We start from the raw sequence: 23,260 nt of genomic DNA, 5'->3' as shown, positions 1-23,260 counted from the left end.
CTACAGCACTGATTGGCATTGACTGATCAAAGCACTCCCTGCAACATACAATCTTCAGTTCTCCACGATTTAGTCACCTCTTTTATAAAAAAATGTAATGACTGATCAAGAGAATTACTGTCCTTGTAAACACCTTGTATACATGTTGTAATGAAGCAGCATTGGTTTCTTCAATAATCCTCATATCTGAGCGAAGTCTTTGCTGTAGTTGTAGCTCTGGTCCCGATAAGCCACGTTCCACTAAAATATAAATGACACAAAAGGGCAATGTGACTTTGTTTACACAGTGAAATCAACTTGAGCTGGCTGTTGTATCACTTAGTGTTTGACAAGCTGAGCTGAGGGTTAGAACAAGATCAAATAAACCAAACCTTTACCTTTAGATATCCTGCTCTGTTAAAACAACATGAACTACAGCACAACCAGATATAACTAGAAGTAGCTAAAGAACTGGCAACTGAGTATGTGATAAAGAATAAATGGTAAGAAACATAATTAATCAGTCTATTTAAACTGATTGATATATCTAATGTTCAATGTATCAATCACCCTGGTGAGTACAAACAGAGGAGCTCACAGTCAAAGTTTTGTTAAATTCTGTTTAATGAGCAAAGAGGCTGTTGAGACCTTTGCTAATAGTTGTCTCTCTTGTTAATTGGTAATGAAGCTTATAGTAATTTATTTTCTAATAGTTGTAATAGAATAGTAAAATCTCTTCAACTATAAAACATTGGTCTCTAGGGAGAGAGTGTGAGGTTTGGCTTTTGGTAAAGGTTGTGTAGGATTCCACAGCTGCGTGATACTCACATATCTTGGGTGCTGACTCCATGGCTGCATGTTGATTCTCGGGTTGTTCCACGCTACAAAGACAGAAATAAATGAACAAATAATCTCATCTTAAAGAGTCTCAAGTGTCCCAAAATATTGTCCACTGTTTTTCCTGCTCACCATTCATCCCAGTCCACTGGATCCTGTGTGATGGTGGAGGGCCATGAGGGTGGGGTCTTTTCCTGTGAAGTCGGGGTTTCTTCTTCTCCCTTTTGGGGACGGGGGGGCAGCAGTCTGCGAGCGCAGTCTTTGTACTCCTGCAGGAGCGTCTGCGCCTGCTCCTGGGGCAGGTCGACATATAGCAGCTCCTCCAGCAGATCAGTCTGCCGCTCTGGAAGACTGCAGCTCACTGGAATGAAAGTGACAGAGGTGTAACTTTGATTATTGCAGTGAACTCCTGGTTAAGACTCTGTTGTCGCATTGTCTTTGTTATCAGAGGCTGTGGTGTAGTTCCTTACCCTGCTGCCCACATGTGTATTGTGATTAAACAATAATAATAATAATAATAATAATAACAAAAGATAGATTAGGTGAAAACCAGAATTAAATGAAGCTCTAATCATATAAGACCAAGACTAATAATCACTATCTGAAAATTGAAAATGATTAATTCATTTATGTTATTACTCATTATGATTTGCATAGTGACAGTGGTTGCTGTGGGGCACTGGGGACATCCTCTTATGAATCACCTCATGATAAAATGTAAACATGTCAGACCTTGGAGTTTGAGCAGGGCCGTCTCTGGGATCTGGTCCTCCTCGCTCGTCTGGTGCAGCGACAGTCGTCTTCTCCACTCGTCTGCAGGTGGAAAAACTACCACCGCCTGCCTCCTGTAGCCTGAGAACAGCTGCAGTTTGTGACGGCGTGCAGAGAAGAGGATGTTGCACTGGAAACAGAGAGATGACAAAGGGTAGAAGATAAAGGAGGCAGAGGTCAGTGTGCTTCAAAAGAAAACATTCTGAAACTGACGTCACAAGTGGGAGGACGGTGTTTGTACATTTTTGTGACTTTTAGAAAGTGACAATACAACAACCACACCCACTTTACAAAGTGATTGACTCAGTGTGGAGACGAGAAGGCGAGCACAGTTTGAACTCTTCTCTCAAAGTTGTGGTTCTTAGTATGAACATTTTTGCTTTTAGATTTGGTTGGATACAAACTACGTACAATGAACAACATTTTTTTTTTTTGCTGTCACACTGGACAAAGTGTTTAAGTAGGTGAATATAAACAGGTCAGTTTCACAAGTCTACATCATCCCGTTTTTAGACTTATACACAGACACAAGTTTAGAAGTAAAGGCTCACCTGGTCCAAAATGTAGTTCCCCGGAGTCTGAGCAGCTATTCTAATTAAATCAGTCAGACACTGAGCGGCCTGTCGCAGCCTGCAGTCCCTCTGTTCGCCACTCTACACACACACACACACACACGTAAACACACACATATTTGGATGAGATAGTAAGAAGTTGAAGATCAACTTTAAATGTGAATATGAAACATGAGGATTAATAAAGCAGGTTTCACTGACAATCACACATGCGAGCAGCTCCTCTGTGCCCAGCAGCCTGTAGCGTTTCTCTGGATGCTGCTTCATGTGAGACCGGGCCCAGTGGCTCTTCCCAGAACCAGGAAGTCCCATCATCAACAAAACCTGGAGGGAGGAAGAGAAGAACAACATTGAATAAGTTTGTAAAATGTTATTCTTAATTGACAAATCTCTTCAGTGTAGCACATACCTATTTTGTTTATTTTACATACAGACCCTTTTAATTACAGTTTACTCGTTTCACTAATCATCAATTCTGATTCTCAGATGATCTCTTGAAGCTCATTCAATATAAATATAACCTGTTAATCTATCTGCTGCACTCGTCACCACTTATCTCATGACAACAGCTAAATACTTAAAATATTACAAAAATGCTTTTGATGTAACAGTTACTCTTAATCCTCTTTTTGGCATTGCTGTGACAATTTACATTCTGCCACTTTTCTACATACATTTACATTACTACATTTCTGGCTCGATGTCCTACTATTCTGAAATGGATCGATGATTCACCAACACAGTTAGAAGCACTATATCAAGTATTGAACTGTATAAAGATTTTAAAAACTATACAATAAAGCTCTCTAAAACTTCCTATGTGATCACATAAAACCTTTGACACTTCCTGATGCACAGAAAAGCTCATCACCTTACATTCTCCTTCATTTTGTTTTCTTTATGTTGTTTTGAGTTGAAAAGGTAGAACTGGTTGGATGGATTTATATGTTTTTGCAAGTATTAACATTCAAATCTAATTTGTAGATAAACATGCAGCCACAAACCCTGTCTCTCACCTCACACTGTGCTCTGGAAGAAGGGCCCAGTGTCGAGCGCACCCTCTGCCCAGCAGGGAGAGCTGCCAGTGGAGTAAAACCTGGAGGGCTGGGGTACCAGGGAGGAGCTGTGGGGTCCAGGAGGAATCTGACCGAGCAGCTCTTACAGAGGATGTGAGGGAACAGAGGTCGACCCTGCAGCACAGAGGCGCCCAGGGAAAAGGCCACACCTATGAAATGACCGTTCTTATGGAAAGAGATCTGAACGGCACCGGCTGCAGAGAAAGACTGAGTGTAAAATAAACACATGCACGGTTGAGATTAGTAAAAACTCATTTGATACCTGGATCCCAAAGAATATAAAGAGAAGAAAAAGAGGAAAGTATAACCTACAGCGTAACAGCCAATGATATCCCCCTCTGAGAAAGATTCTCCAAACTCCTCTTCCTTTCCACTTGACACTTTTTTACTGCGTCCATCATAAGCGAAAGAGAGTTCATCTTCACCTGGTATACGACACATTGAGAAACAGAGGGTGTTAGAAGGGTTATCAACTCTACAAAAAGCAACTCTGTCCAGAAATGATGGTGAAGCTCATCCTTACCCAGCAGCAGGGAGGAGTGAGCCACTGACCAGCCAACTCTCGCACCACAGGGCTCCACCCCCTCTTGTTCCTCCTGCCATGTAGTCAACAACTTCCTCTCCAGCCTCACCTCAAAGCCCACCCTGCCTTGCAGCACCCCATGGGTGAGCCTGCAGCCCGACCACAGTGAGGGGAACTGAGCCCAGAACCGGGGCTGCCCCCAGGATCCGTCAGCACCCACCTCAAAGTGGAGATGACTGTCATCTGTGGTAACAACAAAGAAAGATTTTAAAATTTCAAGAAACCTCATCTTTAGAGCTCACTGTAACCAGTGCCACATGAGTCTCCACCAGACTCACATAGATCCAGGCTGACTCTATCCTCATCCTTTTCCTCTGCCTCCTCGCTGTCCACTGGAGGTTGTGGGGATTTCACTCTGGTTGAGAAGAGATACATAACGACACATGCTGTTTTATAATATTAATTGTATTAATCATTTAAAGTCTCTCAAATCTAACTCCCCCCAAAATGTTGTTTCCAATCATGTCTAATTGTGCATTCAAATCAATCTTTTTTTTTTACCTCTTGTTAAGGAACTTCTGCAGTTAACACATTTAAAGTCAGAGACAGAAAGTGGGGATTGTAACCATCTTCTTGTCAGTAATGTATATAGACAATATACCTAGAATGTGTGTAGATAATTACTTAATATTAGTATGAGCTTAAAATCTAACTAATAACTACTGAGCTGCTCAGAAATAAATCCTTAACAGTGTAAAGTTTGGTGAGAAGCTCCAGACTGAGCTGTTGTTTTCTCCAATCTAAAGCTTTAAGTAAAGTTATTCAATAGATGTCATTATGAAAATTACGGAAACCATTATTACATTTATTAGGACATTTAGTAATCATTAAACCCTTGGTTTTAACCCAATGCCTTTTCGAAATTGTTTATGTATACCTTCATCCTCAAATGTATACCTATCCCCCACAAGCATAGCATAAAATCAATCAATCACAGAATTGTGCAGAAGTTTAGCCACTGTACTCACAGTCCTTCTGCAGCATGACATAAAGATATAGAACCATATTCTGACAGATTCCCCCCCCCCCCACCCCACACAAAGGCCTGATCTCAACAGCATGGAGTCAGTCCCGGTTTATATGAAGAGACAGAAGACACAAGTTCTCCAAGGTGCTTAGAAAACCTGCTCATTTCTGTGTGTGAGTGTGAGTGTGTGTGAGTGTGTGTGTGACTACCTTTTGTATCGTATCTCCTCTTTAAACTCGTAGAAAGCTCTCCCTCTGTTCGTCTCCTCAGAGGACGGATCTCTCCTCTCCTCCCCGGGAGCCTCCACCTCTCCTCCTAACTCCGCCTGGTTCCCTCTCACGGACTCTGACACGAACTCGGAGCCGTGCTGTGGTGCAGTCGCTCCGGACTCGGGCTCAGTCTGTGTCCCGCTGTCCGTAAACTCTCTGGTGCTGTCCGGGCAACATGGCGCAGTAATACACGCTTCTGCCGCCGGCGGCGAGGAGGACGGAGCGGGGACCTCCTCTGTGTCTGTCGGTGCTGCTGGTGTCGGTGAGTCGTCATGTTGTAGTTCCACCCGAGTTTCCTCGCCTCTCCCGCTGAGTCCCGAGTCTAGAGCAGACCACAGCCTGACCACCAGCTCAGCCTTCAGTCCTCCGCTGTCCAACCCAACTTCTCTCAGTCTGGACCGCAGCTCCGCCACCTTTAACTTTTTGATTTCCGTCAGCTTCATGGTGTCCTTGTGAGGACAGATTCCCGCTGTCGTCTTATTTTAACTGTGGCTCCTTTTATTTCAAAAACAAAACAACCAAACCCAGAAGTAAAAAGAAGTAAGAAGCAGAGGGTTGGATCAAAACAATTCAATATGGTGCCCTAGTTTGTGATTGGCTCTTTGCTTCTTCGCTCTTGTCGTTACTGTCACATTAAACACTCGTAGGGCTCTATACTTCCACGCAACGACAGGAAATGGTACTACACCTGATGTTTGATCATGCACGTCCATATTTCTTGAGGCAAAATATATTTAGATATATTTCCAAAGTATGTAAAAAAGACTCTGAAGCTAATATTTAAAAAATTACAGTGACTCTGGGTCTGATAAGTTAAACCAACATTGAGGCCTCTTCAACCTGCGTTCTTTCTAATGACCAGCACAGCTGATTGTATGACATCATTAGACTGATTATAAAGATGGGTGACATGACCGCTCCGCAAAAGTGAAGCCAAAGCGTCTCGATCACCACCTAGTGACCGGCTGCGGTATTGGTCATAAATCCTGCTTCCTCCATGTTAACAGATGGGAAATGGACTAATTTAAAAAGTCAAAATAAGGAAGGTTTGGTTTCAGTTATTTGATGCTGTAAAAACATGGAATAACATCATGGTTGACAGCTGAGACTGACATGTGATTAGGCGAACATGTGTATCAACAGGACGTCGCTACCGTGGCTCCATCCCCTGATCGCTACTGTGCAGACTCTGGCTGCTAATGAACAACATGGTGGCATTTGTATGCAGGATATTTTAGCTTCCGATAGTTGGAGGAAGTGGAGATGTTTTTATTCAGTAAACATTATCTTAGAAATGTACGGTCTTCTTTAATACATGATGTTCTTTTCATAAATTATGGTCCTTTGAGAGTAAAATAGATGTAGAGTATGGTTTAGTGTGTGGCTACCATGCGATTGACAGCTGGTACTTTGCACAGCATGTTGTTTTTCATGTTTTAGTCATGTTCCTTTTACATGGCAACAGAAGTAATGTCTATCACAACTTGTCTGTCATGTAACAAAGTTCTAAAGTAGTGTTCAATTGATTACTAATACTGTTAGAATACCTGATCAATAATTTAGGTTATTTTCTTTAAAACCACCAAACATTTACTGGTTCCAGTTTTGTGAGAATTTGCTGCAATTTTTTTTATTATTACTTTTATTTCTATAATTACTATGTCACCTTTGACTTTGGGAGCTTTACATTTTCACAATTGTCTGACATTTGATTCAAATGATTTGTCAAATATAAAGAACTTGGTATGTCGGAGTTAAGACAACATTCTTTCATACTGAGAAGCTTTTTATTCAGTCAACAAGACAAGTGCAAAAAACATAAATATGAATAAGCACAAACGGGTACAAGAGGTAAAAAGCAAGTCCATTGTCAGTTATAATACAAAAGGTGTCATATGTTACATTTGATTTCAAGTCACAACGCTGTCTCGTCTCTGTAAACTTCAGATTTCTTGCTCCGCTGTCTGCGTTTCATTACAACCACTTCAGTCAAAGAGAAAGAAACTTAAAAACAGCTAAGAACAATTTGTTTATAAAAACTCAGCATCTTAGTAACTTCTGTCTTCTTCACTGAACCTTTGGGCTCCACACAAACCTCTCTCAACAGGAAACTCTCACAAATCCTTGAAAGTTAAACTCCTAAATTCATCTTCGACAGACTCTGCCGAAATCATTAGAGGAGATTTGTCTGATTCATTAACACCCTGAGAGCGGTTGTATCCACACAAACAGCATCATATAGAAATCATCACAAGAGGAGAGAGTCAGCAGCCATTTTTCTGTTACACAACAGAACATTGAGGTCATGCTCACACAGTGAGCCTGTTTCACATACACAGTGGCTCAGTCACACTCTTACCACATGCTTCACAATAAAAGCGCCTCAGTGCTACATCTGATTTATACACTTGGAACAAGTCAGCTAAACAAAAACAACAAAACAAAAATGTATTCTCCCTGATGAGGATACAACTGTGCAAACGGTTAGACTCAAGCAGAACTGTAAACAACCATGCATCCTGAGTACACTGAAACATTTTTCTGTTCGTGATGTCATCAGTGACGTGAATCAACTCTAATGCATGGAGAAAGAGTCACTATGAGGTGATGCGTGCTTGAGTTAGCAGTGCAGTTATGTAAGTGATGTTGGCCCTGCTCAAACATCATATGATTATATAATAAAGCCTGGAGGATATTGTATTTTTCACTGTGGATGGTACCAATATCCATTTTAAAAACAAAGACCAATTAAAACATTTATCTTAAAGATCCCTTAAATTTGGTTATCAACGTATATTTGACCTTCTTTACAGTGGAAACATAAACCTGTAACATAAAGTTTCTTGTTACATATCAGCTGATTTATACTCCAGTAAACTATACTCAAGATATGCATAACCTACATGCTGTGAAGAACTGTATTAATTTAGATATTGGGGCTAAGGGTAACACCAAACATCACTACCTCATTCCCTCTGACTCAGACTAAGATGGTGGGTGTCAGTGGGGGATGTGGAGGTGAGGGGGAGCTGCCACTCTCAGACGGACTGTGTCCCAGGAGGAGCTCCTTCTCTCGGGGAAGACACGGCCCACTGATGTGCTGGCTGTGGGAGTGGTAGAGCCGCAGGAAAGCCAGGATCGACTGAGCCAGCCACAGAGCCGTCACACCCCACAGAGAAACCTGAGGACACAGGGTCAGTCTTAAAAAAGACGCTTCAAAATATCCCGAAGAGCCACATGTGCATAACAAGTGAATGCTAGGATAGGTGGTGTCTTAAGATATTTTCAGCGATTCACATAGGTCTGCTTTGTTCTGTTCAGGTGCAGTTTTGCCGGTTTGGTTTAGTCTGATTATCAGATAAATGTGTGTGAGGAAAAAAAGCAGGAAAACAAACAGACACAAGCAAAAACAGAAAAATAATGGACAAACTGCATTAATAACTACATTAATGAGACTTTTTTCTCTTTCTGTCCATCTTTCTTTCTTCCTCCCATCTTCATTCGGCCTATCCTTTTTTCTGTCTTTCTTTTCTCTGGTTTTAACCACAAACATTAAATTAGTTTTGTGATTAAAACCTGCATGTACATAGAAAAGCCAGAATAGCTAATGACTTGTCAAATACTATGAAAGTAAAACAACATTATATTTATATTATATAATGATAATGATATAAAGACAGAAAGCCCATGTCTCATAATTTTAGATCTATATATAACAGAAAACCTCACAAATACATAGTCCTGTTGTGGCAACTACAAAAGTGAATGTGACCTTGACTGTGTTTGTGTGCTGCTGTTATCACTCTTACCTGAGCCAGGTTGAGCTCTGTGTAGAAAGAGGAGGTGTCCACATCCAGATACAGTGGAACAGACTGGGACTCTGCACAGCTAAACACAGGCAAACATGAGAGGATGAGAAAGTTTCCATAGCATAGTTATAAATATCAACAGCATATACAGCTGAAAATACATTAAAAAAAATACAAATTCAGCCCTATAATATTTCTTAAATACATGTAGGTTTGTGTTAATATATTTACAATAACTTATATTAACATATTTTGTGAGACCACAGTGACCTTTGACCACCAAAATCTAAGCAGATCGTCCAAGTGAATATTTGTAACAAATTTGAATAAATTCCCTCAAGACATTCTTGAGATATCGCGTTCACGTGTATGGGATGGTCGTATGGACGGACCACCCAAAAACATACGGCCTCTGGCCACTGGCATGAAGGCATAAAAACCCCATTAAATAAATCTTTATCAATTCAAAATTACCATTTAGTTATGAGATATAGGCAGAAATTTCCACAACAGCATCCCCAGTGTTTAACTGTTTTGGTTCTGGGTGGCTTTGTGCAGACAAACTTTGCACTCCGAGCAAGTTATCGCTATATCACTCCAACAACATTTGTAATTTGATGGACAGGACAGTGTCAGAACGTTACAGAAGAAGACTTCTTACCTGTATGGTCGTGTGTTGTTGTCAGTCACAGTGTCGCACCACGAGGCCAGACCCATAGACAAGAGGACACTGGCCCCTCCAGACAGGAATAGCACGCACACACTCAGCAGCACAGTCAGGAATGATGAAAACAGGGTGCTGAGCAGAAACAGAACAGTACAGACTTTACACATACTGTGCATACTTTGCAATAAATAACCACTTTTAACCTGTTGATCAATTTCCTGAATATCTGACTAATTGTTTGGTCTTTAAAATGGTGCAGAAAAGTGACAGATGACCAAAGTCCAACTTGATAAATGTAAAAAAATACTTTACTTAAAGTATCAAAAAGTAGAAAAAATGGCATGTGTAGCAGATAGAATATTGGATTGTTAACATTGAAAAAAAGAAAAGGAGCATTCCTGGTTTCAGGGGTCAGAGGGTAAATGAGATAAACCTTAGGGGTGGTGATGACACACAAGATCAAATAAAGCTCTGCTCCACACATTTGTGACATGTTCTCTTAGCTTGATTTTTTCCTGAAATATAGAATTATTTTACCTCCTATGAATGATTATCAACAACCTAATTGGAATTGGATTTTGGTGGAGCTGTTTGTCTTGTGGCAAAAATGTCCTAAAACAAACACAAGCCAAAATACACTGCATTCATCTTTAATAATGTGTTATTACTTATTACTTACTATAACTATGAAAGGTCACCAGTGAAAACATGTTATGTTATATTGTAAGATGTACATAATTTCCTTATAAACCTAGTGGAGTATGCAGTTATTTAATATGGAAGTAATGATATTAGTGTATTAAAACCCAGTTCTTTGGTTGTGTGTGTGCTCAGTTGTGTGTGTGCTCTTGTGTTGTGCAGTGGACTCACTCGTCGTGTCGTCCATGCAGGTAGAAGAGACACCTCCAGCCCTGCGCTGCCCCGTACAGCACCGAGAAAATACCGACGAACGTGGCGAACTGGCAGGCGGCGAGTGGCCCCCACTGCTGCACCACCAGCTGGGAGACGTCCCCCGGCTGCTCCGGGGCCTCGGCCCGGCTCTCGGTCCTCCAGTAGCCGGTGGAGAAGAGGGCGCAGCGGCCTTTGAAAGCGGAGCCGTTGAGAGCCATGGGCACGACCACCAGCAGCCCCGCCGCGAACGACAGGGCGTGGACCGCACAGTGGGCCAGCAGCAGCCGCCGGTCCAGCTCCATGCTCCCGATCAGACAAAACCCAAAAACTGAACCGGGGGAAAATTCACGATTGAAACCAGCTCACCCCTGTCTGAGTCCCGTGTGATGGTTCACCGTGCGGGGTGTTTACAGACACTAGTGCGGGACCCACCCGACGCTCCGCATTCCACCACTACGCAGGAGCAGCGGACATCCACAGACGTATCACTCCGCCACATTCTCCAGGAACCAGGGCGAAAGAAGAGCGATCGTCATCGTTGTTGTCATCGTTACACAACAATAAGATGTAACACAATCAAATGTCCCATTAGCAGCAGATAGAGAGTAGAGCCACTGTATAACAACATGCTTGTCGTTATAACTTCACTTGAATATTTCCACTCCTCCGTAATTTTGAAAAAAAGTAATACTTTTTACTCCATTTTATATAGTAGGTCTTTTAAGTTACTTTGCAGGATTCAAATTAACAGTCAGTATTGGGAAAGTACATCTTTTACAATTAATAGCAATAGCAACAGTTAATAAACATTGCAAATACTCAAGATTTGTCTAAGTACTAGGATGAAACTATCTGGATTATTTATAGTATTGGAATATGATTATAAATGTGAAGATATTTCAAACTTTACATGCTGCTGGGTAGTTTGTGAATTTCCTTCTGGGCAACTTATCCTAACAGTACATCATCATGTATTTATTAATCACACTTTGAATTACAAATTTGAATCTGCGAACTAACCAAAAAATAAGAATATTTATAAAAAAATTAAGTACCCTGTTTCAGACTTTCAGTATCAGACAGTCAAACTGGCATACTCCAGTGAAGTACAAGCACCAAATATTGTATTTACGTACAGTACTATTTTAAGTAAACACACTACTGTTATTAAAAAGTATTATCCAAATATATTTTATGATGCATTAGTATATCCGGCAGCGAACAACACAATTCAATCACGGGAGACTGAGTGGTGATTTTGGACCAGAGTGATACATCTGTTCACACCAACGATCGTTAGGCCTACAAATTCCTCCATCTGTGACGTATGACGGTGACCTCTCGTGACCCTGTTTTCAGCAGTTGACCTCGTTTCTTTAAATCCTCCTGCAGACAGACACACTAATCTGTAGGGTCTGATCAGTGATGTCAGCACACAGCAATCATCACTCAACACAGGAACATTATTATTATTAATATTAGTAGTAGTATTATCATGAGTAGTATTTATTATCCTTATGAATAAGCTTTAAAAGGAAACCAGCTTTTGGATCCAACTAATGTTTAACTCTCACAATTACGTTGTGACCTAAACATTTGGAATTTGTCGCTCGTGTTGAAGAGCAACATTTTACTGTGTCACCAAATGAGTCCATTACACTGCAGCAAAGACAAAGGGCAGGAGTGTTGAGATCAGCATAATAACAATGTCTTTTACATTGGCCCGGGGGGGGGGGGGGGCACTTTGGATGCTGCAGTTTGGTGGTGACTCATGTGGGCTGGAGTTGGGGGTGAAATTCCTCTCTGTGGGAAAAACATTGGTGTCCATCCACTAACCCCCATCCTACGGACACACCAAAGTCGATAAGCGAAGCTCTGGCACATATCTCAATACAAGCAGCTCAAAATATGTAGAGAAATATTTGGTCTAAGTGACAGGCAAAACTTCTTTTCGGAAAGTAAATCAAGCTAATAGAAATTAAAGACACCGACCAGAATAATTTTTTTTAACTATAAGGAAAATTCCCACTTATGTGAAGAATCAGAGTCAGGTTGTATTACCACGTACATTTACGAATACAAGGCAGTGTTTGTGCTTAAGAATAAATACAAAAATATAAAAATAGGGGAAAGTATAAAATCATATGAAAGACGAGACATGATTATCTTTGCAGCACCAGGACATAGTTACTTCGAGGACTGTGTTCTCGCAGTTTGACAAAATGCCGAAACCCGGGATCGAACCAGGGACCTTTAGATCTTCAGTCTAACGCTCTCCCAACTGAGCTATTTCGGCGGTGACATCGTTCAGCCTTAGATGACAAATTTATCTATTTTTCACTAGGTACCATAGATAATGTCGCGGTGTTTACCAGGTACATAAATGGTGACAGAGCTCTGAAAGGTTGCTAGTTTAACACCGTGCCATTGTGACTGTGATCCACGGGAGAACGTGGCTCCCGAGGAGGACATCGGAGGTCATTTAGGCCAAAAACATGGTGTCATTGACGCTGTTTCAAGTCGGATCTAAATGTCGGGGCTTACGGACACTTGGATGTTGCATTCTATGTTTTTAATGTTGCTTTACGTTTGAAGAAGCGGTCACCATCTACTTCAACTGTATTGGATTTGGCTGCAAAAGTGTTTACCCCTGAAACGTAAAGTGTTTTGTGGACTCAAACACTTTACCCTCCCCTCCATCAGCATAGTGGTGAGTAGATTGTCAATATAATTTTTTGGGGTGAACTATCCTTTTAAATGACACTTTATCACCGTATTTGTGAGGAGGATCTTTGTGGCAGGGACCAAACCTTCTTCCAGTTGATATCGCAATGAAGGTTGCTTCGGTGAAATGTTGCCAGAAAGCATGTTGTTCGGAAATAAAGCGCGTATCCTGCAGTTTGCACGACTCAGACTCGACTCTGCAGGACGTTACCTCCGCGGTGACGTAACTACACTCCCACATCCAGCGCAGGGGCTGCTGGGAAGAAAAGGTCAGGAATCGCAGGCTGTTGAACGCACCGACCTGCGGGTGCTCCGAAGATGACCTAACCAACCCCACAGGGAACAACGAGCCTCTTGTTTCAGATGAGAGCGGCACGGGTTGTATTTCATGACACAGAAGAACTTGCTCCACGCTAGCGTCCCGTTTTCCTGCCGCGCAGCCACCTTCAGCCTGGCTAGCTAACGTTAGCTGGCTAGCTGCTGCATTGTTATTGTTTTCGCTCGTTTGGCGGCCATATAAACACTACTCCCCCCGAGGTTCCCCGGCCGAGGCAGGGGTCCGGACTGCCTGAGGGATGTGTTTCTGCTCCTCCCGGGAAGATGGATGATAAATCCAGCAGCAGCCACCAGCGGCTCCTGATCGTCCTGCTCATGTCGTTGCTCTTTGGCGTCATTATGGTCCAGTACGTGTGCCCGAGCCGGTCGGAGTGCCGCATGCTGCACCAGCTGGGGTCCTGGCTGAAAGTCGGCGGAGCAACTGGTTCCCGGAGCAGAGGTAATGGAGCTCAAGATGGGCCTCAGAAGGATCCGTACATCGCAGAAGACGGCGCCCTGGTGCGCTTTGTCCCTCGATTCAACTTCACCAACGCTGATTTAAACCGCGGCGTAGACTTTAACATCAAAGGGGATGATGTTATAGTGTTTCTGCACATTCAAAAAACAGGGGGCACCACCTTTGGTCGACACTTAGTGCGGAATATTCAGCTGGAGAGGCCGTGCGAGTGCCACGCAGGCCAGAAGAAGTGCACCTGTTACCGGCCAGGTAAGAAGGAAACCTGGCTCTTCTCCCGCTTCTCCACCGGCTGGAGCTGCGGGCTCCATGCGGACTGGACCGAGCTCACCAAGTGTGTCCCGTCCCGCATGGACACGAAAGAGGCTCCACAGAACCTGCTCAGGTTAGTGGAGGCGGAGAGGTGACACACAATCACTTCACATTTCTCACAATCACTGCAGGCGACACAGCAATGAAACAGATGGCAAGATAGTCTGTGTCTTACTCTTACACAAATCTATACACTGTAGGGATGTGACATTGAAATTACATGTAAACATACATGTAAAAATGTAACCGTCACATAAATACGTGTTTAACATGTATACTAAATCGAACTGTTTAATGGGATCAATTTGCAGTGTACATAGTTTACTTTCATCTTAAGTGTGAATTTGATCCTTTGAGGAAGTTTAAATACTTCAAGCAGGACGAGGTTTTGACATGATCTATGAATTTTTACTGCTTTTTATGGGGTTTTTTTGGTCATATCAGATTACGGCTGTTTGAATTTGCTTATTGCATATCTAATGTCCTCTTTTTCTTTCTAGGAGAAACTATTATTACATAACCATCCTAAGAGACCCTGTATCACGCTACTTGAGTGAGTGGCGTCACGTGCAGCGAGGGGCCACATGGAAAGCCTCGTTACATGTGTGTGAAGGACGTTCACCGACGTTGTCTGAGCTGCCGAGCTGCTACTCTGGAGATGACTGGTCAGGTTGCTCCCTGCAGGAGTTCATGGACTGCCCCTACAACCTAGCCAACAATCGGCAGACCCGCATGCTGGCTGACCTCAGCCTGGTGGGGTGCTACAACGTCTCTGCCATGAGTGAGGAAGAGCGATGGGCAGTGCTGCTGCAGAGTGCTAAACGTAACCTACGGGGCATGGCCTTCTTTGGGCTGACCGAGTACCAGCGTAAGACCCAGTACCTGTTCGAGCGAACGTTCAACTTGGAGTTCATCGCACCATTCACGCAGCTCAACGGCACGCGCGCCTCCGGTGTTGATGTACCTCCTGAGACGCAGCACAGAATCCGCCAGCTCAATCGATGGGATGTGGAGCTGTATGAGTATGGCCGTGACCTTTTCCTACAGCGTTTCCAGGTGGCGAGGCAGCAGGAGCGCAGGCAGGCCAGAGAAAGGCGTCAGCAGGAGAGGAGGCGGCTACGTGGAAGGCTCGCAAAGCAAGGGAGGCAGCTGAAGCCTACAGAAACACCGCGTCAGCCTGACAGCCACTCTGCAGTTACTGAGCAGCAGCAGAGGGAGAAGGCTGTTGGAGACAACACAGAGTCAGAGGTGCTACTCCCAGAGTGGTGGGATCTGGATGAGAATAGCACCATGGAGGACTACATGGACAATGTGGAACAGTGGTAGCGACAGGAACATGCAGTTGGGTCTTAACACTAAGAGTGCCAAGTTCTGCCTTGTTGTCTGTTGTTAATGAATATATTTTAGTATATGCCTCCCACTACATGTGTATCACCATGAACTGTTTCAACTGACACAAATTTATTTATTGATACTGATTGTATTTCTTTGCACCAACTGACATAACAGATAACGGATGAATTTCTCGATGGAAAGAGAGGCTGCTCTAACTACCTGTAATCCTGTACTGTTCACACGAGCCTTGTCGACTCTTCTTTTGGCTTTTGAACACATCTGAACTCATATGATGTAGCTTGGAACGAGTGGAAATTCATAATTTCTTTGTCAAAAGAAACAACATGATACCTGTTTGTTTTAAAAAACATCTGCAATTGTTTGTGATTAACAATCTATATGTTTGCCAGATTGTTCTCTTCTATGAACTTTATACATTTTCAAATGTACCTGTGTTTTTAAGTGTGTCTTACATGACAGAAAAGAAGAATGGGATTTTCATAGATACCTCAATGTGTTGTATTAACTGCTAATGTTGTAAAATTACTGAATGTCTCCTGAGTCTCGATTTTTATATAAAATAATAATTTTACATCTACTGAACTATTGGTCTATTCTTACCATATAGATATATCCTGTCATGTGCACACACATACATCAAAGGGGGCTTGAGCCCCTGCCCCTTTTCTTCCTATAGAGAAAGTGCCCCTTTTCTGGGGTGCTTTAAAAAAAAAATATATACTGTATATTGCACAGCGTACCTGTCAAACAAATATATGGATTGAATTAAAAAATCCGGTTGGGAGATTAGACTTGGTGTCTGCCCTCCCTCCACGTCTCCTGCAGAGTGGGTTAGGGTTAGGGGGTTAGGGTTAGGGGTTTCCTGTCTCAGCTGTGCTGGCTTTTCTTCTCGTGTGGAGCTGAGTGGTGATGAACAGAGGACTAAGCTACCAGTGCCTTGAGTTTACAGATAATTAGCCTAAATACAAATATAGTTAACTTTTGTATCGTTAATGTACATGCATGAGCTAATAGCTAATGTAAAGAGATAGGGCATACAGGCTAGTGTACTGTACGTAAGGGGAGACCCTACAGTTGAATACAGTCAGATTTCTATCTAATGATGTCCTCACAATCACCACCTTGATATGCAAAGTAGATGTTAACTAAATAAAATGCTTTTATTTGCATACATTTGCCAATTGGCACGGCAGGTGAATAGTATTCAAAAAATTTACTAAAACGTATCAGCTCAGAACTTCCCCAGTTAATGACCTACATCAAGACAGTATTTCCCCCTGTAGTATTAATATTATTGTTGATAGAAATCTACAGATGCAAACAGACAGAGGATGGTAAAAAAAACAGCATCTAAATGTGTATTTTTGGAAGATTTCTTTCCGTAAGAGTGAAAGAAGACATGGAAGCGAAATAGACACTTTGCCTGTAGTGTCCTGCGTTAAACTGCATAGTTTAGATTTTAGGCTCCTCATCTAATAACTATTCATTTAACTAGTTTGTTGCTAATAGATCTTTATCAATACATTCTACGGACAGCCCTCCCTCAAATGTGAGAGGAAGGAAATGGTAGGTACACTGAAAGTAAGTCCTTGTCACCATCAGTAAGTATGTGTGTGTGTGTGTGTGTGTGCGTGTGTGTGTGTGTTATAAGTGTTATAATAATAATAACTAGAAAATTCCTCATAAGTAATTTTGAATTTGTGCCTGATGCTTGGTGCCGGTTTGACAGAGAGAGAGGTGAACAGAGTAGTCAGTGTGTTTCCATGATTCCAGTAATAACTCAGTGAGGATGTGAATTGATTCAAACTGCAGATTTCCTTCTTTGTGGCAGTCTTTATTTTTGTGTCATGCAATAAGTTTCTTCCATGTATCCATCTGGGGGCTTTTATTTCGATTTTGATTGATTCTTGTTGTTCTGGGTTTGTACCCTCATGGTTGAATACACTTCTTGTTAGTCGCTTTGGATAAAAGCGTCAACTAAATGAAATGTAATGTAATGTAATTTTGCACCATCAGCCATAACACATATTTATTTACAATGCTACAACGTCTCTGCTATGAGTGAGGAAGAGCGATGGGCAGTGCTGCTGCAGAGTGCTACACGTACCAGCGTAAGACCCAGTACCTGTTCCTTCAACTTGGAGTTCATCGCACCATTCACGCAGCTCAACGGCACACGCGCCTCCAGTATTGACGTACCTGTGTTACCCATTAGGCAAAATCAGCATTCTCTGAATTTTTATTTGCAATTTATTGCAGTTGATGCATGTGGTGGAGAACAATAGAGCATAGAACACAATATTAACATCGGCTTTAATTGTGTGTCATGTTTTGAGCTGTAATTCCAATTGCTAGTTTTAACAAATAACTTTATATTTGTAGTTTGATGTTAGTGAACATTAAATTGGTGCCACATTTATCACTGATCACCATGGAGGTGTTTTGTTTGTAAATGTTGCATATTCTATTTTTTTATTTTTACATTCCCAGTTTTCAGGAAATACTTCTATAACTTGTTGGGGTCGTCTTGTTTTTTATCTTTATTCCTCCTGACATAGTTTACAACAATATCAATGTACAAATATGAGTACAACAATACAAATAGCCAATAAGTAAAAAAAAAGAAAATAACGAAAATATGAAATATTTTAAAAATAAAAATATACAATATTTTTACAAAGAAATATGCAGTTTGTTACTTGTTGTTAGTTTCGATTGCTTTGATTCATTTACTTTAGAATAAATGTTATGCACTGTATTAAGTCATAAGGCTTTTTCGTATTTTCTTGATTTTGCTGTTTGGCAAATGTTACTATTTATATGTGTTTTCTTGGTGTCTTGGAATGTTGTGTTTATTTTCAGTTCTCGGTGATGACTTAACCCAACGTGGTTAAAATCAAAGTTGAATGAATGAAAATAAAGAGTATAAAGAATAATTTATCTGTGAGTGAGCAGTCAATGAATGAGCAGTAAATTCATTCAGACGTGGACATCCTGCGGAAACACTGTAGTCCCGGATGAAAGTATCAAGTCCACATTTCCCAGAGTGCACCGCGGCTCGTTCACCTCCTCTTAGCTTTTGCATCCGGGTCTGAACTTCCTTTTCCTCCGTGGCCAGATGCGATGAGGACCTAAGTATTTTCAGACCTCTGAAAAATCCGAATCCATCCTCGTCAAAGGCACCGCCGAACCTCGCCAAAATGACCGAGCAGATGACCGTGAGGGGGACCCTGAAGGGGCACAGTGGATGGGTCACCCAGATCGCCACGACGCCCCAGTATCCCGACATGATTCTGTCGGCGTCCCGAGGTGAGGCGTCCTCCCCGCCGGCTCCGCCAACATGGCCCCCGTAGCACTAGAGCTAGCCGGTTTGCTGAAATAACGTAAGACTAACGACTTTACCGACGTACGTGGCACATGTCGTGTTTATATAACAAGCCACGAATTAATGTATGTTCGTCTTCGGTTTTCATACCCGAAACAATGAGCGCCAACCGGGGAGAAAGGCACCCGTTAGCCGTGCTAGCTAATAGCATCAGGCGTCATCTGCTCTGTACTGTGTTATAGTTAACAGTGGTTCAACCACAGGTATACCATACACTTGTGTATTTAAAAGTATAATATCCCACACAGCTGCGATTAAAAGTACCACGACACGTTCAAGTGTAACTGGCAGTGTAATAACAGAAGTTTAACTTTAAATGTAACGTGCACAAATGTGTATCTACAAGTACAATTCATTAGTTCAAATAAAAGTATGTACACAAGTGTGTATACCTTTCAGTATATATGTGGCAATTCTACTAAAGTGTGTTACCCCCGGTGATTATACCTATTCACATAAAATTCTGATGTAAACTGGTGACATACCTGCAAATATGAGGGGAAACTAGTAACACACTTGTTTGAATGTTCTGCACAAACTAACAGACTTTAAAAAGTAAAGTGTGTAAAATACCATAAGATACAAGTGCACCTGGCAACATATGATAGACAACTATAACTAAGATATGATAACATGCACAGGTGTAACCACACATATCACATACACAAAGGTGAGGTACATCCATTCATGTGTGGACGTAGTAATAGCCCATTCTTAATATATTGTGTCTGCTTCTGCTGTTTGGCCATTTTCCTTGACCATTCAATTGAGCGTATTTGATTTGTGGGATGTATTTCTGTTTTTCAGACAAGTCCATCATCATGTGGAAGCTGACCCGTGATGAAACCAACTATGGCATCCCCCAGCGCTGCCTGAAGGGCCACTCTCACTTTGTGAGCGATGTTGTCATCTCCTCAGATGGACAGTTCGCCCTGTCCGGTGCCTGGGACTCGACCCTCCGCTTGTGGGATCTCACCACGTAAGTGCCTGGATTAGACATGTCTTTAGTTACTGGTTGGACGTGTGGGTAGAGTTGGAGCCTGGTAACTTGCAGTGGATGGTGTTGTGTTCGTACTGAACACCGTTGGGGTCACAGGGAAAAGTCGTGCAGGATATTGGGGCAGTGATGAAACTTCAATGCCAACTGTATTCTATGATGATAAAGAGGCTGTTTCTGAGCTCTAACGTAGACCAATTTGTTTGTTTGATCCTTTGCTACAGTTGAATTGTTTGCCTTTTTCTTCACTTCAAGTAGGATCTACACCAGGTCGTCATAAAACCCATTTCTATACTATTATATCAGATCTGAGACAAACTCCATCCTAATGTGTTGCCAGTTACATAATTTGACTGGCAACAACCACATGGGTGCACAGATGGACTTAATCAATGACTCATCAATAATTGTATTTCTCTTGAAATGTTTCATGTCAATCTTGGCTTAGCATCTTAAAAGGATACCACCAGATTAACATACCTGTCAAAACCCTGAAACATAAAACTGACTGAAATTAAAATTATCTGAGAATTCAGACTGAGTCGAGATCAGGTTGTTCTAATTTACCCGATGGTACCAATAGGTTAAACCAGTTATTCTCCCCTGCTTTCACTCGGTTACAATCTCGTGGAAATATGGTCACAAGTCATCAGTTCACAATTTACTGTCGTAGTGTTTGCAAGTAAGTGTATCTTACTTGCAATGTGCTGTCAAGATTCATGCTAGTAATAAATGATAAATATGCATCCATAAACATAGAAAATTTATATAAGATGACTTGTCTTCACTCATGTATTTGTAGCTCCTAGTTTAGTTTTACCAGTTTTAAATGCAGCAATATTGGACAGAACCATGCTTACTTCTACTTAAAATATCCAACAGTTGTGAATAGGGTTGTTCATATTCAACCATTTACAGGCAAGGACAAAACTGGGATGTCTTGATGCTATTTGCATCTTTGGAAAATTGACCCATGATCATTAAAAATATATACTGGTTTTGTTTTATATGACAGACATTCATCCAGTCTAAAAGGAACATTTTTATCCTGTTGGTCAATGGTCAAAAGTGCTCAATTACAGCTTACTCATTGAATTGACCAATGGTTAATTTTAAATGTTTTATGTTTCCCCAGCGGCGCCACCACTCGCCAATTTGTTGGACACACCAAGGATGTTTTGAGTGTGGCCTTTTCTGCTGATAACCGTCAGATTGTGTCTGGATCCCGGGACAAGACCATCAAGCTATGGAACACTCTTGGAGTCTGCAAATACACCATCCAGGTGAGTCTTTCTGACAGCGAAATTAGAGTTTAGTGGTTTTAAGTGCAACACTAGGACCTTACACAGCTTCGAATTGGAAATTGACACTTGGCAATCCCTAGTAGTGAAATTTTCTTGGGGTAAAAAAACAGATTGATGTCTTAAAAGTAGGGGCTGCTTAGCAGGTCTTCAGTAGATGTGTTAATTTTCAAGACTTAACGGCTAAACAAAACACTTCTGTACAGGTTCCAACTTTTTCCACTTTGTTTACCCGATCAAAGATGCTAATGATTTAATTTGGTAACACAGGAATCATTAATGTGGGATCATTGTACCTCTTCAATTTTCAGGATGAGGGCCACTCTGAGTGGGTGTCCTGTGTGCGATTCTCCCCCAACAGCAGCAACCCCATCATTGTCTCCTGCGGCTGGGACAAGCTGGTTAAGGTAACGTTTACATTTTTAACTCCCCTAAGCTTTAACTTAGTTTTTGTACCTGTGACCGACTATTAAAAGGTTAATGAGACTTGAGCCTAAATTTTCCCAACGATTTAAAAAGCCAACCTGTATCACCTGATCTCCCTGGTCTGAACCCAAATAGTGTCATGGTGGTGTAAATGCAAATTGTATGTCCTTTGCTCTAAGGTGTGGAACCTGGCCAACTGCAAGCTGAAGACCAACCACATTGGCCACACTGGCTTCCTGAACACAGTGACTGTCTCTCCTGATGGCTCCCTGTGTGCATCTGGTGGAAAGGTATGATGTAAACTTTATATAATGGTAGACTTGCAGAAAGATATATCTCTTTAAATGGTGATGATATAAAGAATCTTGAAGTGGTGATATATATTTATTTTATTTTTTTGTGTGTGTTGGTGCTTTTGATTAATGTTTATGGCTCTAAAGCCTAGCTGTTAGCTCTCCGGCATTATGTAAATATCCTAGATACTAGCTATATATTTTGCTTAGATATTTTATTGAAGGATACCTTTTGTCTCTCTGTACAGGACGGCCAGGCCATGCTCTGGGACCTGAATGAGGGCAAGCACCTGTACACCCTGGACAGTGGTGACATGATCAATGCCCTCTGCTTCAGCCCCAACCGTTACTGGCTGTGTGCTGCCACTGGCCCAAGCATCAAGATCTGGGTAAAAGACTCAATCCTGAATATCTTATGACCAGTATATAAAGAATTGAAGGTTGAATTGCGGTGATGAAACTTCCATGCCAACTGTATTTCTTGATGATAAAGAGGCTGTTTCTGAGCTCTGTCATGGACCAATATGTTCATTGTGTTCATTCATTTTTGATGCATTAGTTTCTGTGATTGATCCATTGCTGCAGTTGTGTTATTGATGTCTCTGTTGTTTTCCTTCTCTACTTGTAGGATTTGGAGGGCAAGATCATTGTGGATGAGCTGAGACAGGAAGTGATCAGCACAAATAGCAAGGCTGAACCCCCACAGTGTACTTCCCTGGCATGGTCTGCTGATGGACAGGTACAACACGCTGATCTCTAGGACCTTTCAGTATATATGTGGCAATTCTACTAAAGTGTGTTACCCCCGGTGATTATACCTATTCACATAAAATTCTGATGTAAACTGGTGACATACCTGCAAATATGAGGGGAGACTAGAAACACACTTGTTTGAATGTTCTGAACAAACTAACAGACTTTAAAAAGTAATAATTGAGTCTTGGGTGTTAATGTCTGTCCCTCTTCTTTTCAGACCCTGTTTGCTGGCTACACTGACAACCTGATCAGAGTGTGGCAGGTCACTATTGGAACACGATAAGATCTTATGGTTGAATCAGTTTGAATAAAAGACTCGTTTGAAATGAATGTGTGCTTTCTTTGTTTCAATGCTATATCAATGATTTATATCACGGGGGGAACTTTAACAGAATAAGTGGTCCTACGGGTTTATTATAAGATTAGTTGGGTTAAAGGTTTAAACATGACCATAATGTTTGGTAGCTTTTGTCTAAACCAATATTGCTCCGTGTGGAGA

General features: G+C 41.7%; 4 protein-coding genes and 1 non-coding gene across 6 annotated transcripts; 2 read left to right on the top strand and 3 right to left on the bottom strand.

Moving 5' to 3' along the window:
• Nucleotides 1–97: 97 nt before the first annotated feature.
• On the bottom strand, nucleotides 98–5,719 carry si:ch211-107m4.1 (heterogeneous nuclear ribonucleoprotein U-like protein 2). The gene is given in 12 exon segments (XM_034598518.1): nucleotides 98–240; nucleotides 808–860; nucleotides 949–1,054; nucleotides 1,056–1,177; nucleotides 1,549–1,717; nucleotides 2,139–2,240; nucleotides 2,361–2,483; nucleotides 3,176–3,442; nucleotides 3,548–3,660; nucleotides 3,759–4,001; nucleotides 4,097–4,173; nucleotides 4,995–5,719. Coding segments are annotated over 12 exon segments (1,938 nt in total). The 5' UTR covers nucleotides 5,498–5,719; the 3' UTR covers nucleotides 98–180.
• A 1,103-nt stretch (nucleotides 5,720–6,822) lies between these two features.
• On the bottom strand, nucleotides 6,823–10,979 carry zgc:153018 (uncharacterized protein LOC767701 homolog). Its single transcript, XM_034598585.1, has 4 exons — nucleotides 10,401–10,979; nucleotides 9,525–9,662; nucleotides 8,864–8,942; nucleotides 6,823–8,235 (listed from the first exon to the last, which is right to left on the bottom strand). The coding sequence occupies exons 1-4, from the start codon at nucleotides 10,721–10,723 to the stop codon at nucleotides 8,035–8,037; spliced, it is 741 nt and encodes a 246-aa protein (XP_034454476.1). The 5' UTR covers nucleotides 10,724–10,979; the 3' UTR covers nucleotides 6,823–8,034.
• A 1,665-nt stretch (nucleotides 10,980–12,644) lies between these two features.
• Nucleotides 12,645–12,717, bottom strand: trnaf-gaa. The gene has a single exon. It is a non-coding gene; the product is annotated as a tRNA-Phe (tRNA).
• Nucleotides 12,718–13,375: 658 nt separating this feature from the next.
• On the top strand, nucleotides 13,376–16,174 carry hs6st2 (heparan sulfate 6-O-sulfotransferase 2). Of its 2 annotated transcripts, XM_034598560.1 has the most exons (3): nucleotides 13,377–14,320; nucleotides 14,748–15,462; nucleotides 15,493–16,174. In XM_034598560.1, the coding sequence occupies exons 1-3, from the start codon at nucleotides 13,746–13,748 to the stop codon at nucleotides 15,571–15,573; spliced, it is 1,371 nt and encodes a 456-aa protein (XP_034454451.1). In that variant the 5' UTR covers nucleotides 13,377–13,745; the 3' UTR covers nucleotides 15,574–16,174. The 2 variants fall into 2 exon arrangements, with proteins under 2 accessions (XP_034454450.1, XP_034454451.1); XM_034598559.1 differs by having other exon boundaries at nucleotides 13,376–14,320; nucleotides 14,748–16,174.
• Nucleotides 16,175–18,666: 2,492 nt separating this feature from the next.
• On the top strand, nucleotides 18,667–23,091 carry rack1 (receptor for activated C kinase 1). The gene is made up of 8 exons (XM_034597969.1): nucleotides 18,667–18,912; nucleotides 19,796–19,967; nucleotides 21,121–21,268; nucleotides 21,598–21,693; nucleotides 21,892–22,002; nucleotides 22,254–22,394; nucleotides 22,634–22,744; nucleotides 22,979–23,091. Exons 1-8 carry the CDS (start codon nucleotides 18,804–18,806, stop codon nucleotides 23,042–23,044), a joined length of 954 nt encoding a protein of 317 aa, XP_034453860.1. The 5' UTR covers nucleotides 18,667–18,803; the 3' UTR covers nucleotides 23,045–23,091.
• The last annotated feature ends 169 nt before the right edge of the window (nucleotides 23,092–23,260 follow it).

Source organism: Hippoglossus hippoglossus, chromosome 10 (genome assembly GCF_009819705.1).
Source record: "Hippoglossus hippoglossus isolate fHipHip1 chromosome 10, fHipHip1.pri, whole genome shotgun sequence".
In the NCBI taxonomy this organism is placed as follows: Eukaryota; Metazoa; Chordata; class Actinopteri; order Pleuronectiformes; family Pleuronectidae; genus Hippoglossus; species Hippoglossus hippoglossus.
Note: the sequence above shows the minus strand (reverse complement) of the source record. Positions and strands in the feature narration are given on the sequence as shown.